This window comes from Trichoderma aggressivum (genome assembly GCF_033847375.1).
Source record: "Trichoderma aggressivum f. europaeum strain CBS 100526 chromosome Unknown scaffold_010, whole genome shotgun sequence".
In the NCBI taxonomy this organism is placed as follows: Eukaryota; Fungi; Ascomycota; class Sordariomycetes; order Hypocreales; family Hypocreaceae; genus Trichoderma; species Trichoderma aggressivum.
Genome location: NW_026946376.1, coordinates 402,588 through 417,960, shown reverse-complemented (window position 1 = coordinate 417,960; position 15,373 = coordinate 402,588). Strand labels below are relative to the sequence as shown.

The 15,373-nt window shown below is 53.6% G+C and overlaps 6 protein-coding genes across 6 annotated transcripts; 3 read left to right on the top strand and 3 right to left on the bottom strand.

Moving 5' to 3' along the window:
* Positions 1 to 37: 37 nt before the first annotated feature.
* On the top strand, positions 38 to 1,755 carry Triagg1_3509 (uncharacterized protein; the record flags this gene model as incomplete). Its single annotated transcript, XM_062897810.1, has 2 exons — positions 38 to 724; positions 784 to 1,755. The coding sequence occupies 2 exons, from the start codon at positions 38 to 40 to the stop codon at positions 1,753 to 1,755; spliced, it is 1,659 nt and encodes a 552-aa protein (XP_062757498.1).
* Positions 1,756 to 2,074: 319 nt separating this feature from the next.
* Positions 2,075 to 2,825, bottom strand: Triagg1_3508 (uncharacterized protein; the record flags this gene model as incomplete). The annotated part of the gene is made up of 2 exons (XM_062897808.1): positions 2,075 to 2,391; positions 2,465 to 2,825. The coding sequence occupies 2 exons, from the start codon at positions 2,823 to 2,825 to the stop codon at positions 2,075 to 2,077; spliced, it is 678 nt and encodes a 225-aa protein (XP_062757497.1).
* Positions 2,826 to 3,299: 474 nt separating this feature from the next.
* On the top strand, positions 3,300 to 4,179 carry Triagg1_3507 (uncharacterized protein; the record flags this gene model as incomplete). The annotated part of the gene is made up of 3 exons (XM_062897807.1): positions 3,300 to 3,439; positions 3,498 to 3,603; positions 3,667 to 4,179. The coding sequence occupies 3 exons, from the start codon at positions 3,300 to 3,302 to the stop codon at positions 4,177 to 4,179; spliced, it is 759 nt and encodes a 252-aa protein (XP_062757496.1).
* Positions 4,180 to 4,421: 242 nt separating this feature from the next.
* On the bottom strand, positions 4,422 to 10,151 carry Triagg1_3506 (uncharacterized protein; the record flags this gene model as incomplete). The annotated part of the gene is made up of 8 exons (XM_062897806.1): positions 4,422 to 5,707; positions 5,780 to 8,236; positions 8,318 to 8,567; positions 8,625 to 8,673; positions 8,792 to 8,820; positions 8,907 to 9,466; positions 9,519 to 9,929; positions 10,130 to 10,151. The coding sequence occupies 8 exons, from the start codon at positions 10,149 to 10,151 to the stop codon at positions 4,422 to 4,424; spliced, it is 5,064 nt and encodes a 1,687-aa protein (XP_062757495.1).
* Positions 10,152 to 12,272: 2,121 nt separating this feature from the next.
* Triagg1_3505 (uncharacterized protein) lies at positions 12,273 to 13,457 on the top strand (the record flags this gene model as incomplete). The annotated part of the gene is made up of 3 exons (XM_062897805.1): positions 12,273 to 12,426; positions 12,563 to 12,887; positions 12,986 to 13,457. The coding sequence occupies 3 exons, from the start codon at positions 12,273 to 12,275 to the stop codon at positions 13,455 to 13,457; spliced, it is 951 nt and encodes a 316-aa protein (XP_062757494.1).
* Positions 13,458 to 13,707: 250 nt separating this feature from the next.
* Triagg1_3504 (uncharacterized protein) lies at positions 13,708 to 14,858 on the bottom strand (the record flags this gene model as incomplete). The annotated part of the gene is made up of 5 exons (XM_062897804.1): positions 13,708 to 13,826; positions 13,901 to 14,500; positions 14,566 to 14,616; positions 14,731 to 14,750; positions 14,815 to 14,858. The coding sequence occupies 5 exons, from the start codon at positions 14,856 to 14,858 to the stop codon at positions 13,708 to 13,710; spliced, it is 834 nt and encodes a 277-aa protein (XP_062757493.1).
* Positions 14,859 to 15,373: the final 515 nt, after the last annotated feature.

The following is a 15,373-nucleotide window of genomic DNA, read 5'->3' as shown; positions in this document are numbered from 1 at the left end:
TTTACGAAAAATCCCCAGATAATTCTACACCGGCGCAATGAGTGCGGACACAGACGTCAAGAGAGCGCCCACAGCGCGAAAAAGCGAGGCAATCATCACCCAGAAGCCCCGGACAGACATTGCAACCCGCGCCGAGAGAGAAAAGGCTCGACGGATGCGAGAAGCAAACCAAGCCTACGGTCGAGGCAAACAGATCAACACCAAGCAGATCAAGGACAAGAAGCTGCGGAGGAATCTGAAAGAGCTGGAAAACAAGTATCAGAATGCGACGCTGAAAGCAAAGGATGCCGAGATCTTGTTGGAGAACACGTCTGGATTCCTCGAGGCCGAAGGAGAGCTGGAACGAACCTACAACGTCAAGCAAGGCGAGATTGTGGCCAATGTGGCCATTGAGACAGCGCAGAAGCGATTCGAGCTCAATCTAGACCAGTTGGGACCTTATGTATGCGACTACTCAAGAAACGGACGAGAGCTGCTGATCGGCGGTCGAAAGGGCCATGTCGCGACAATGGACTGGCGAGAAGGCAAGCTGGGATGCGAGATCCAGTTGGGAGAGACAGTCAGAGACGTAAAATGGCTGCACAACAACCAATTCTTTGCAGTGGCACAGAAGAAATACGTTTACATCTACGACCGCAATGGTGTCGAGCTGCATTGCCTGCGGAAGCACTCCGAGGTCACACATATGGAGTTTCTCCCATACCACTTTCTCTTGGCCACAATGGTAGGACATGGTCAAGTCTCAAAGCGAAGCTTGTACGATCTGCTAACAATATTGATTAGAACACCGGCGGCGTTCTGAAGTACCAAGATACCTCAACCGGCCAAGTCGTCGCCGAGATCCCATCCCGCCTCGGCCCTCCCACCGCATTCACCCACAACCCCTACAACGCCATCATCCACGCCGGCCACCAGAACGGCACGGTCACCCTATGGTCGCCAAACTCAGCCGAGCCAGTCGTCAAGCTACTAGCACACCGAGGCCCCGTGCGCTCCGTCGCCGTCGACCGAGAAGGCCGCTACATGGTCTCCGCCGGCCAAGACGCGCGCATGGCAGTCTGGGACATTCGAATGTTCAAGGAAGTCAACACCTACTCGACATACACACCAGCGTCCTCCGTCGCCATCTCAGACACGGGCCTCACGGCCGTCGGCTGGGGCACCTCAACGACCATCTGGAAGGGCCTCTTCAACAAGAACGCCGCCGAGCAGGAGCGCGCGCGGCACCCGTACATGAAATGGGGCCGCGAGGGCAAGGCCGTCGAGCGCGTCCGCTGGTGCCCCTTTGAAGACGTCCTCGGCATCAGCCACGACAAGGGCTTCTCGTCCGTCATCGTCCCCGGCGCCGGCGAGGCCAACTTTGACGCCTTCGAGGCCAACCCCTTCGAGACCGCCAAGCAGCGCCAGGAGACCGAGGTCAAGGGCCTGCTCAACAAGCTCTCGCCCGAGATGATTGCCCTCGACCCAAACTTCATCGGCAACATCGACCTGCGGTCCGACGCCCAGCGCAAGGCCGAGAAGGACCTCGACGCCAAGCCCGTCGACGTCGCGGAGGAGATTCGCAACCGAGCCAGGGGAAAGAATGGCGCGCTCAAGAAGTATCTGCGCAAGCAGCGCAAGAGGAACGTTATCGACGAGAAGAGGCTGCGGGTGGACGAGCTGTGGAAGGAACAGCAGAAGAAGAAGGACAAGAAGCGCAAGGAGGTGGAGGAGGACTTGGGACCGGCCTTGTCACGGTTTGCCAAGAAGGAGTAATGTATGGAATAGTGACAGGTACATATCACAACACATATACTAATACCCATAGCATGACCGATGCCACCTCGTCTGGGTACGTAGCAGTGCTCCAAAGGTTGTGGCTACCCATGTGTGTCCCATCGTGTCGTGGAAAAAAAGCATCAAAACATCCATTTCTATATCTTTTCTGTTCCCAATGTGCCATTTAATAAACTCGCTCACGTTCCCATACAAGCAGCATAGCATCCCAGCGAGCCATCACCCAGACGCCGTCCATTCAGCCAGCCTACATAGGCCTACTCCAACGAATGGTATCATCATATCAATCTTGACTTCCTCACAACAGCTTGAGGTCTCCCGTCACCTTGTCCACCAAGCTCTTTGGCCCCGGCCCAACACCCAAAACCGTCATGCTCCCCGCCTCAATCTGCGTCCGTCCAGCATCCTGGATCACCTCAGCCGTGAGCCCCATAGCACGAGCCTTGCCTCGCAGCTCCAGCATCTCGGCCTGGCTCTTGATCTGTACGGCAATCTTGGCCTGCCCGAATCGTTCCCATCGAGCGAGCACCTTGCGTTCGGCAGAGGCCGGGTCGGCACGAGCGAGGGCCTTGTAGCAGGCAAGCGTAGCGTGTGAGCATTGAGCAGCGATTTTGCCTATTGATTCAAGTTCAAGTTAGTTTCTCTTGCTCAACAAGCACCCAACATCCAAGAAGAAGCAAAAACACACCCTTTGTCATGCCCAGATCCGTCCGCACAACCAACACCAGCTTACACTCCTCGCTGCTCTCCAACATCAAGTTCTTCTTCTCCGCAAGGCCCCCATCGTTCACTTTAAGCCCCTGCCTCCGATCCGCATCGAACCCGTTAGCCCAGTTCGGCGCATGGTCCAGCAGTGTGTCGTCCTCGTCCACGTCGCTCTCCTCGCTCTCGACAGGGTCGCTGAGGTATCTCCGGCGCTCCTCGGCCAGGGCGGGCGAGATGAGGTACCCTCTTGCGGTGTACATGCCAAAGATGTAGCCGGTGATGAGGCTGGCGAGGGCGGTGGTGAGGATGACGCCCGTCTGCTGGGTCTGTTCGACGGAAGCCATGGCGGGCTGCTGTGTCGGTGGATTCGGTGGCTGATGCGACGGAATGCAAGGTTTGCGTGTTGGAAGAGAAGAATGAATGAATGCAAGTGGAATTGTGAGGCGGTGATGGTGACGATGGCTCAGGAGAAGTTGAATGTAAGAGAACAATTGCTGCGTCATGCAAAGCAAAGCTTCCCAGTCTCAACAGCAGAAAAAAAGCAACATGCCCCGCCTACACCTTCAATGCCCTGTAACGCATCGGATTCCGGCGATCCGCCCGCCCTGAAGAATCCCACCTCCAGCCCGCTAAACCAAACTTCGAACCGCTAAAAAAAAAACAGCCCGCTGCCGTATCAGTGTGAGTGAGTAATACGGCCAACACTCAATCCCAGCTTGGTATAAACCCATTCACAACTCCCACAGACTCACTCAAAACCTCCATCTCATCACCACCGACGCTAACAATCTCCCCATCGCCAAAAGCCTCACTTTCAAATGGCTGACAAAAAGGCCCTCATCGTGGCCCTCTCCGGCTGCTCCTCCAGCGGCAAGACAACCCTCGCCCGCCTCCTCCGCGACATCTTCCCCAACACTTTCATCCTGCACGAAGACGACTTTTACAGGCCCGAGACTGAGTAAAAAGACGCCTCACAAACTCGTTGTTTCATAACCCTTGAGACTAATGTAATCAAGACTCCCCATGAAACAAGGCCTCCTCGACTGGGACTGTCCCGAATCCATCGACATCCCCGCCATGGCCTCCGCCCTCTCTTACATCCGCCAACACGCCGCTTTTCCCGTAACTCACTCATCTCATCTCATCTCTTCCTTTCATCACATCAACCAACTAACAAACTCACAGCCAACCCTCGACTCCTACCAAGACAAAAACTCCGTCGGCCAAAACCCCATCCCACAATCCACAATCTCCGCCCTCAAATCAAAAGTATCCTCCCACCTCTCCGCAACAAACCACCCCCTAACCACCTCCGCCCTCCACCTCTGCTTCCTCGACGGCTTCCTCCTCTACCCGCCCTCCATGGCCGCCATCCAGCCCCATCTCGACGTCAAAGTCTTCCTCCGCGCTTCCTACCAGCAGGCAAAGGCCCGTCGCGAGGCCCGAGACGGCTACGTCACGCTCGAGGGCTTCTGGGCCGATCCCCCGGGCTACGTCGACAAGATCGTCTGGCCGAATTACGTGGCTGAGCATTCTTGGATGTTTGAGGCTGGGGATGTGGAGGGTGAGTATAAGACTGATGTGCTTGAGCGGGAGACGATCAGGGTGCCGGATGGAGGGCCCTTGGATGGCGACATGGATACGATTTTGGCGTGGCTGGTAGATCTGATACTACAAGAGTTGGACAAGCACGCTTAGAGTAATGAACGAGAATAACAAATGAATTCTCTCTTCATTCTTGTGTTGAGTTTGAAAAAAAAAAATGGCTACAAGGCCGGAGCACCGCTCTGGAAGTAAAAATCACAGTCTGATCTATCAAACTCTTTCATCAAAACGAATCCCAAAAACGCTTCTCTCAATCCCTTTTATATATCCCAAGACCACGCAATGCTTGCTCAACATCATTCACGCAGCGTCATCAAAAAAAAAAAAAATCATCATCACTCACCCATCTCAACATCCTCCCCATTCCTCTTCTCCCGCTCCAAAATCTTCATCGCCTCCGTCGCAGCCTTCGTCTTCACCTCCTCCTTATTGATCCCTCCCCTCACCGCCACCACCTCCCTCTTCCCAACGAGAACCTTGCAAAAGAATTCTTTTTCAGCAGCATTCTGCTCGCTCTCTCTCATATCAAGCTCATACGTGACCGTCTCCGTATTAGCCCATTTGCCCAACTCCTCCTTGGGGTGTTGCACATGGACTTCATCCCGAAGCAACCGGTCCAAGTATTTCAAAAGCCCAAACCGATCAGCAATGGCCTTGCACGCATCCATCGACCCGGAGTCAACCCACACGGCGCCGAGAACCGCCTCAAACACGTCAGAGAAAAACTTCTTTGGATGCAGCGCAGCTAGCAGCGCCCAGGGGTAATGCGTGCCGTTCTCCATGGCGTCAAGAATCTCCCCTCTCAAGGCCGCATGTCGCTTCATCGTTTCCTTGCGCTCAACCACGATAGGCTCCGAATTCTGTCGCATAAAACTCCACAGGTAAGACGTCGTCTCTACGGTTTTCACATTGCCGTCTTCTCCCACAGTAGGTTCAGTCGACTTCAAGCCGTGCTCCATGGTCATAAAGGCCAGGAAGTCGCCATTCACCATGCCCGTCTTGAGTGTATGCATCCTGAAATGGGGTAGCTCCGGCTTCACATCAAACAGCTTCGTAACAATGATGTTGTCTAAAATGGCATCTCCAATGAATTCGAGTCTCTCAAAGGATCGCTTGCCCATTTCTGCCGCAAATGAAGCATGCGTCAAAGCCTCAACTAAAAGGGCTTTTTTCTGAAACGAGTATCCAATCAGCCTCTCCACCGGCTCTAAAGTCGATGGAAGCGGTTCGTCATCTGGCACTCTGTCGAACATGATGTGCCTATCTTCTTCCACGCTTGTCCAATTGGTTTCGGGGAGAAACGTGGAGAGGCATTTGACCGCTTTGTGGAGGCCTCCTTGGAGACCACCATCGAGGCTTCCGTCTACATACGAGACTCCTATGAGTGCCTCAACCATGTCTGCAAGTGTCTTTGTCGATACCTTTCTATTCGCTATAGCAGACTCGGTATCTTCTTCCTGGAGAATTGCGTCCAGGTATAGTGGACGCCACTTTTGGCCCGTAAAGGGCTTTGTGATGAGAAATCTAGGCAGTCTATAGTTGATAGCCGTCTTGTACAGTCTCGAGTTGGAAATAAGTCTGTCCCGCTTGTGCGAGAGATAGCCCTCGGGGTAATCGGGATCTAAGTAGCATCAGTATGGTCAGCAGAAGTGCTCAGCAAAGATCGTGTATGCATGCAGCAATGGTCACTTACATTGAGCAGCGACGCGAATGCAGGTAAAGAACTTGAGTATGGAATCGCCCAAAAATTCCAGTCTCTCGTAATTCACCGGTTCGGCGGCACTGCGCGCGCTTAGAGCCTCCCTGACCAGCTCCAGGTTCTTGATATCAACATCCCAGAGAACAGTCTTGGCCAGCTCCCTGGCCATGATCATGACGCCGAGCTCGTGGATGACGGTAGGAATCATCATGCCAAACTGCGCATGCTTCGCCGGGATCGTGTCGACCATTGCCCATTGGGATGGATACACTCGTGAAAATGGCCTGCTGCTAGCCTGCTCCTTGCCCGGGTCCCCGTGAAGGCGGTGCAAGAAATCTGTTCTCCGCGTCCACTTGTTGAGCACGAGATAGGGGACGTCTTCTGGCGCCTTTTCATATTCGTAGAATGCATGTTGCACCTGGGTTATGGACGGTTTGGATCCAAGAGTATCCTTGTATGTGTAAGGAGACTTTGTATTATCCCGGATGAGGTAATGGCCTTCTCTTACGCTCTCGTTTTCCGGATCGTATGCCAGCGCGCCGATTTGATCCATCGACAAGGATTCACCCTTTGCCCAAGCCCGGATTACGTGCTCAACTGGCTCAATTGGCCAACGATGTCCAAAATGAAGCGCCAGCAGAGTGGACGTTTGATCTGGCGAGTCCCTAATCTTGTCATGAGGAACGGGCGTTCCGGCAGAAAGCCGCAGCTCCATCTTGTGGCTGCGGTCGAGATACATTTGCAGAGGCTGGGGTTGGTGAATCTGAACGGGGAGCAAAACCTCATACTCTCCCGTCACTTGACCGTCCTCATCAATGCAAGTCAGAGAGTAGAGCCACTTGTCGCTGGATTCGTTGCGCCACTCCTTGGCAACGTGGTGCCATGGCTTCATCATGGGCTCAACGAGCACTTCAGACGCTCGAGAATCGATGCTGCCCATATCGCTGGCCCTGAAGGGCTGCAAATTATCATTCACCAGCTCGGCATCAAACAGAGCGCGATATGCCTGGTAAGCCGCATCCTTTGTCGCATTCTTCTCGGATTGCCACGCAGACGCACTGCTATGCTTCCTCAGACTCGTCGGCAAGTACGGCGGAAGCAACACGGTGCAACGCAGGTCCCTAGACTCAGGCTCTTGATGGATGATGTAGTCTGGCCGGCTGTCGACGAATTCGCCCGGAGACAAGACTCTGCAGAAATGCTCAAGATGAGCTTTGGCATTGTCAAAGTCGAGCCTCGCTTGAGTGGACGGTACAATGAAAAAGATGTCGCTCGGGTTCTCCGAGCCCTCTTCCAACTGACTGAGCTCGCGGAACTCCCTCTGCTCGTCATCAAACAGTTTCTTGATCTCCTCTTCTTTCTCTTCCCATTTCTGAAGAGCAGGGTTGGCCCGTTCAAAGAAAATGACGAGTCTCGAGTCCTTCTTCCGGGCCCGACCGCGCCTCTGTATAAACGACTTTGAGGTCGTCGGAGTATCAAAGCAGATGACAAGGTTGCAAGCAGGGACATCAATGCCCTCTTCCAAGACCGACGTTGCAATGAGGAGGTTGATCTTGCCCTGGCGAAAGCTGAGCAGATCCTTGTAATCGGCCTTTTCGCCAAATTCATACATGGCCTTGCGCCGTGTAGCATAGGCCGAGGTTCCAACCATGGTCCCGATTTTGTATTTGGCCTTGATGGCCTGGTTGATGGACAGAATCTCGTAGAGCATCGTCACCATGGCGCGCTCGTCGACAAATATGATTCCCACGTTGTGTTCTTGTGTGGATAAAAGCTCGGACAAGAGCCGGCCTACTTTGTCGGAGATGTCATCAAATGCCTGCGGCGTCTCGGGAGGAGGTTGAAGATTGACTCGTCGATAAACTTGGGCCAAATACTTCTTTTCCGCGTCAGCCCACCACTGGCTGGCGAGGTCACGATCTCCTTCCACCTTGTTCAGGTAAGCCGATATGGCCTTCCAGATGTAAAGATCAGCGGCCCAGGGGCCAAGCTGTTTGCATATCTCCTTCGACCGAGAGCAGAATGACTTCATCTGATTCTGCGTGTAGGTGTCGTACTTTTCAATGGCCTCGGCCAGCTTACGCTTGTTCTTGTCCGTAGGGTCACGTAAGAGCTGATGTATGTAGGGGTCTTCTCTTATGTCTAGATCAAGATATACTTGATTCAGGGAGCGCATGGTGGGAGTCATGTCTTCTGGGACAGGATTATAGATGACGTGCGATATGGTAGGTCTTTTGACGCATTTGAGAAGCTCGTCACGGTGGAGAGTGGGCGAGATGCATCTTGCGTCCAGCAGTATCTCCAGAGCCTCAAGGCCCTCTTTTTCAGACTGGATACTTGGGGTCGCCGTCAAGCCCAAGATGGATGGAACAGTCTGGCCAGTTTGCTTGCGTGGATGGTAGTGATTCGTCATGACCTTGCCGCCAGGGTTTTTGCCAATGCAGTTGTGGGCTAGATGGATCAAGGAGGCAGTGTCAGCAGTTGGAAATATGTCACAAATGTTTTTATGATAAGTGCAGCATAAGATCTCACCTTCGTCAAATACAATCAGCGCCAGGTGGTTCATGGTAATATACGCATGGTCCATAGCATCTAGTAAGATCTGGGGCGTCGATATGACAACTCGAGCCGTATCCAAAAGGCTACTCCAGATGTCCGGGCCCCAAGCATTGATATTGGACGCCCCAGCCAGCATCATCATCGGCACGGTAGGGGCGTGCAGCTTGAGTACGTCATGTTGCTGAGAACACAGCGAGATGGTTGGCGCGATGAACCATATGATCTAACGAGGAGCTTCCGTTAGTGCTTCCTTGGTGTCTGTTTGCAAGGAGCGGCTCACCTGTTTCGGATCGCAAGTTTCTAGCTCCTTTTTGATGCGAAGAACAGCCCTAACAGTAATCCCAGGTCAGCATGAGCATGGACTGAGCAGGACGAAGCAAGGGATGCCGACGATGGCCTCAGTGAGGTGCCGACGCCACACAAGGGGGGGGCATGCATGCGACTTACACCTGAGTTTTGCCACTTCCTGTATCCATCTACACGATACAAACACCCCTCTGGTCAATGGACATTGTCTCAAACCCAAACCACAAAATAGCATCAAGAGGGAGGCAAGACATACAGCCACAATCACGTTTCGCTCGAGGCTCTGCTCGAGCATCTCAATCTGGTAGGCCCTAGACGCCATTATTCCTGTCTGGTCGCCATCTTCACCCAGCGGTGCTGCCTGGGAGCCTGAGGACGCTCCGTCTCCATCTCCATCTTGGGCGGACGGGGGCTCCCTGATATCGAATCCGGGCCCGGGAGGCTCGTCCATGGCAACGCCATCCCCAGCATCAGCGGAAGCATCAGCGGCAGCCTCCTCCGTGTTAGTGCCCGCCCACCTCTCGACGCTGGGGCTAGTCACCTCGCCGTCCAGGGGTGGCGGCAGCGAGGCCCCAGAACCAGAGGAGCTCGACGACCTAGACACGGCGGATGCGGGCCATTGTTCCTGTGCTTGTTCCTGTGCGTCTGCGTCCGCATCCGCATCTGGGCCTGAACAGGGCCGCCGCAGCAGCACGTCACCAGGCGACAGGCCCGGAGCAGATGCCGGAGCAGGGCTCGAGCTGCCGGGTTGCACGCCAGCCGCCGCTAGTTCGCCAGTCACCCGCCACATGGGACGGCGGTAGTTTGGCGCTCCCGCTGCGGCCCTGGCAGTGTGACTCAGGCAGCGAGCCCAGGATGGCAGCCTGACGTGTCTGGCAGACGCAAGGGCGGAGCCGTACAAAAGGCGGTCTCGCCGCCGGGGTTGGGGCAGCTGGGATGGGGATGGGGATGGGAGAGGGAGAGGGAAACGGTAGCGGCCGCTTGTTGTTGATCTCGGTGTCGACAAGATCCCGGCTCGAGACGATGATGATGTTGTTGATGGTGAGGATGATGCAACACGCCCGGCTCGACGAGGGCGACGCTGGTTGTTGCGGGGTCGCCTCGAACTGGATCTCGGCCTCGATCTCGACTCGGCCGGAGCAGAAGCAGAACCAGGACCAGAACCAGAACCAGCACCAGACGCAGACGCAGATGGGGCTGCTGCTGGATACGGCAATGGAGATGGACTCATGCCCTTGCAAGGATGGAGTTCGTTCGTTCGGTATGACTGGGACTGGAGCTAAACCCAACAACCTTAGCCAGGGCTTGCTGGTAAGCTTAATTGGTAGCAGAGAGACGCGGCGTCAACAGCTGAGGCGTCACGGTTCGTGGTTCCAAAGCAGCCTGTTTGTCCCTGTCCCGCAAGTGGGACGCAGCGCTGTCCTGCTGTTGGCCGCAGCTCTTTTTTTCTCTCGACAGCCGGCAGACAGGTGTCCATACAGGTGTCCATACAGGTGCACATGTAGGGAGACGCAATTGGGTGACGTGGGGGAGTCGATGTGTGTGTGTCTTGTTTGGGCGTAACGTTGATGACGACGTCGAACCAGCTTTCATGGGCTTTTTGGTTGTAATAAGCAAAACAAAAGTTCAGTTACCAAAAGACTCAGTTGAGGTGATTGTAAATCCCACTAGTAAATCACGATTTGCTTTCAAATTCTACTCACAAAGGCGCACACATCACAGTCACCTACATACATAGGCCAGGGATACTTGCATGGTGGGACAACGAGCCACGCAAGGCTGGGCTCCGCAACCAAGTTCAAGGTTTTCTTCCAAGTCCGACACTTGATTATACATTGCTCCGAGCATACGACTCAACTGACGTTGCTTCAATTTGAAAGCTAAACACAAAATCACTCATTCATTCTGGAACTAAATACTAATGCTTAATACGGAGTAATCACACGACAATATACGAGCTCAGACAAAATCTCAATCGCTTTCGGATCAAGCATGCCGACACACTTCGGAGAGTTTGTGGAACGGACATTCACATTCACATCCGATCACACCTAGTAAGGGCTACGGTTCGCATCCTACAATAGGTACAGCTCATAGGCTTAGTACATACCCAATTTACAAATTAATCATGAGACTGCAAAAACCAAGTACAGTACAAATCTAGGTTCCCACCTCAGTTATTACTCGGACTGCCACAGTCCTGTCCTGTCTAGCCCCACGAGCGCTGCTTGCTTCCCAACTCGGCAATTTATTTCTCATTACAGGGGGGCTCATAAGGCTTCAATCAATTACCCGGTACAAACACGCCATGGGTCACAAGAGCACGGCAAACTGTTGCGATGATTATTTCTCCAGAGGCTCCACGGAACCCACGGGGGAATTGGTCTGGAAGGATTCGGCTAGGCATCTAGGTCATTCAAAGCGTGCATTGCTTCGGTGCTTGCCGCCTATCAAAAGCTTCACGGCGCTCGTCATGACCGAATAGAACGTGCAATGACGGATCTATGCCGGAGCCTAAAAGATGAAGCCTGTAGCCGACGCTCGGCCAAATTGACAAGGCACCGACAACTTGAATTGGCATAGCAAGCATTTGTTCGTGGCTCGTTTAAAACAAGGAAACAAGAACAACAAAAAGTGCTGCCTTGCATGTCCATGCGAGTCTCAGCTCGCCGTAATCAAAACCTTCAAGATGCCCCGAGATGACAAGCCACACACAATAACTACAGATCGGGGCTTGCTCGACCCACCATCGCGGATCTCGCTGGACGGTCAAGTCCGCACAGGAACTTTTGTCCAATTTCCCATTGACAACCTGGGGAGTCATGCATATGAAGAGTCACAAGAAGCGTGATGTGGCCTAGCCGTGCTAGTTTGCCAACTTACAACACACGTTGATTTGTGCACGATGGAGTTCGTTTCCATCAAAAGGGAGCGTATCCTCGAAACAGGAGCGTATTCTTGCCCACCAACCAAGTCCCAAAACGAACAAAACCCCAGAAAAAAACATCGGGGTAAGCCCGATGCTGGCAACTGGACACACTAGCACAACTTACACGTTGCCGTTGAGAGGTTGAGACGGCAGATGACTTGCCATGCTTATTTGCCTCACGACACAGGGAAATTACAAAGTAGGATCGAGATGCCACAAACGAGCAAAAGAACAATCAGCTCCGTGAATATACAAAAGAGTCATCAGTCACGCAGCGGCATAAAGTCCGCCAGCTCCTTGAAGCGTCCAATTGGATTTGACCCGTTAATCTGCGTGAAGGAGGACCCCCATGTGACCCTTCAGCCCGCGTACTCCCGGCGATGGCATCAACTCCTGCATTTCAGCTAGTCATACCTTGTTTCCTGCGTGATAGAAGCGAGAAAGGTCAAAACACTTGGCCTTTTCAATCCGAAAAAGGTGTCCTTTTGCAAAGACAAAATGCATGCACGATTGGTGTTGTGCAGTAGTAACTGCATGTCGTACCAGGTAGGCAGCCTGATGGCCTATCGTCGTTCACCTGAGAGCCCAGGATTTTTTGTAGTGCCCAAAACAACCTTAACCAATTGAACTTCAACACCATCGCCAACATCCAAAACTCATTCTGCCCAATTGCCATGTAATCCGCGGAATCCGATGCATCTTTTCGCAACGGGCTTCAATGCCTGGAACCAGCTTTCCATCGAGCAAAAGATCCTCACAGACGAGCCTCATGACCTCTTTGCCTTTACAAAAGTTCTTTCAGCAACAGCTATTGAACGGCCAGTCTCGCGCCTCACTTACACGATTGGTATTTTCATCCCATCTCCATCAAATCACATAGCATAACAATATCATATTATCCCATCTCATCCCAACCATCTCACGCCAAGAAATCACATAATCCCCGGGAATTCCCCAAAACTGACAAAAAGGCCCTCCCGCAGTCCGACAAGATGGCCGCCTCGTCGTCGCCGGTCTTGCCCCCAATCCTCGGCATCTCGAGCTTCTCTACACGTCAGCCGAAGACGCCTCCGGTCAAATCCTGACCATCGCCCAAAACCAAAACACCCACGACAGCAACACCTTGGTCAAGCATTCGTCAGTCTCGTACACGCAGCCCGACGCCATCTTCACCTGCACCCCTCCGGCCACGCAAATCGCCGCCTTCAACACCGGCTTCGTCATCCTCCACTCCAACGGCACCGTCTCTACCTTTGGCGACTCTCGTTTCGAAGCCTGTCTAGGAAGAGACATCGATCCGCCAAACCGGTAAGCTCTTCACCCCTACCCCAAAAGCAGCAAGCCCTCTCTCCTCCTCGCCGGCCGATTCCGGACCCTTTTGTCCCAGAACTGACCCCCCAAAAAAGACCGTCTGAAACTCCGGGCCCGGTACCCGATCTCCATGAAGTCGCCTCGGCTGACGATCCCGTCAAATGCGTCACGGCTGGCGGAACCGCCGTTGCGGCTCTGACGACGAGCGGAAGTGTCTACGTATGGGGCTCTTCTACTTCTTCGTCGACGGCGTCAGGCAGTTCTCATCATCGTCATCGCCGAGGACATGTTTTCCGGCAACTCTCCGGCATGCCCAACTATACGGAAATCGGCGACGGGAAAGACGTCGTGGATGTTGCCCTTGGAGAGTCACATGCCATCGCACTGACAGCGGATGGACTCGTATACGTCATTGGTGAGAATAACAATGGCCAGCTTGGGATGGGCAAGGCCATTGAGAGGGCAGAAGAATGGATCAATGTGCCCTTTAATGCTGCTGACGGTTCCAAGATAGTAGGAGTAGCAGCTGGTCCACGGACATCCTTTATTCTAACAGCCAAGGCGTAGTCTCACCAGACCATGGTTAAGATATAAGAAAGAAATCACCCTGGCCTGATACTAATTATTTGGGTGGGGATTACTTGACGCAATATTACAACGCATGACAGACATCATGACTTTACGCTTCAGCCTATTCACCCCACCCCCCCATCAAGCAGTATTGCCATGTGCCAAATTCTTTTGTTTATTAAGCTTTATGCCTCATTATTGTACATCAAAGCCTGCGTCATCATCATACCGTGTACGGGCACGTCTATCATAGACTTGACAAGTAATCCTCAATCTCCTGGGGAGTCAACTTTCTAAACCTGGGGCCCGTGGCGCCCTCCACTCCCTCAACGCCCAGCAGGTGGTCAGCGGGGGGACCGACAATGCCTGAGAAAGAAACATGGGTTAGAACAAACATCACTCATTATAGAAACCTTTGTGAAAAAAGAAGAGTGACATACCAATCTCGATGGAATCTCCGCTCATCTCACCCTCAATGTTGTCCTTGAGCGTCAACAGGGCAATGTGGATGGCGTCCTCCAGCTCCAGCTCTTCCGAGTATCGCTTCTCCAAAAAGGTCTTGGCCTTGGTCGCGCTCTTGCCAATGGCCGTGGCCTTCCAGGGGAAATAACTTCCCGTCGGGTCGACCTGGTACAGCATGGGGCCTCCCTTGTGGATGCCGCCCGTCTTTTTTGTCTTCTTCACCTCCTCGCCCTCCTTGGCCTCCGTCTCCTCCTCTTCGGGGTCGATGCCCTCGTCCCAGCCGGCAATCAGCATGCTGACGCCGTATGGCCGGACACCAGCCGACTGAGTGGCCTCCTGCATGACCCTGGCCACGTCCTGCACGAGTATTCTGGTGGGAGGGTATTCGTTGTAGATGCGCTTGTAGCCTGTGTGGGAAACCTTGCGCGCTCGGTCGACGAGTACTCTGTAGTCGGGGCCCATGCCGGAGTAGACGGTGCCGATGTTGGGGGTGATGTGGCTAATCTTGGACAGGCTGCTCTGGTCGGCGAGAGGGGAAGACGACTTCTTTTCGGTGGCGAGGACGATGCCATTCGTAGCTGCGTATTTGCGCCATTAGCTAGCTGGTCCCCTCCAAGGGGAGTTCAGTTCAGTTGCGGCATACCTTTGATACCCAGAGCAGTGATGCCCTGGTTGACCGCATTCAGAGCATACTCTGCGGGGCAGATTCTACATGTCAGCCTCGTTCCAAGTCATTCGAGCCAAGCCATGCCATGCCATTCGGTGTAATAGACTTGGCCGCCGAGTCGAGGGGAGTGCAAGTGCATACCGATTTGCACCAGCTTGCCGCTATCAACGAGAGCCAGTTAGCAGAGGGGTCGTTTGGGGCTGGAGATGACATCAACCTGCGTACCTGGGCGAGAACGTTGTGAGGGAGAAGGAGTATCTGTCCGCCATGGCTGGATGCCTATCGATAGTCTACCGGGTTGATTGTGAATCTGAATCTGCGGTGCTCCAATGCTCTGGTTTGCTAGTGCTAGAGTTGAAGCTATTCTGAGCTGCCCGGCCATAATACAATCCCACCCAGCCAGCAGGCACACTGAGCTGCGCGTCAAGCTTGGGCCAGGCAGTTTGGCGGGCGGACTTTTACTTTTGCCGGACTCCGGTGGGGAGCTCCCTCTTGCACCCCTTGTTCCTTGTCCGTCTCGACTAAGCCAAAGTAACTTGTGCCACCAGCTTTTTTCCTTTGACAAATTTCCACCAGCAAAATATCACCGCTGCCACACAGCCGGAGAATTCGGCTAGCTGGGCTGCTCGGAATGTGACGCGCAAGGCGATGAAGTGGCCTCTTTTATTTCATCTGTGTGAAGCCTCGGCGCGTACCTTTTTTTCCGTCTCTTCCCCGCGTTGCTGCCTGGGTAACCAGCCGGTTTGCAAAACTCTGTATGCCATGTGAAGCCACCACGAAATCG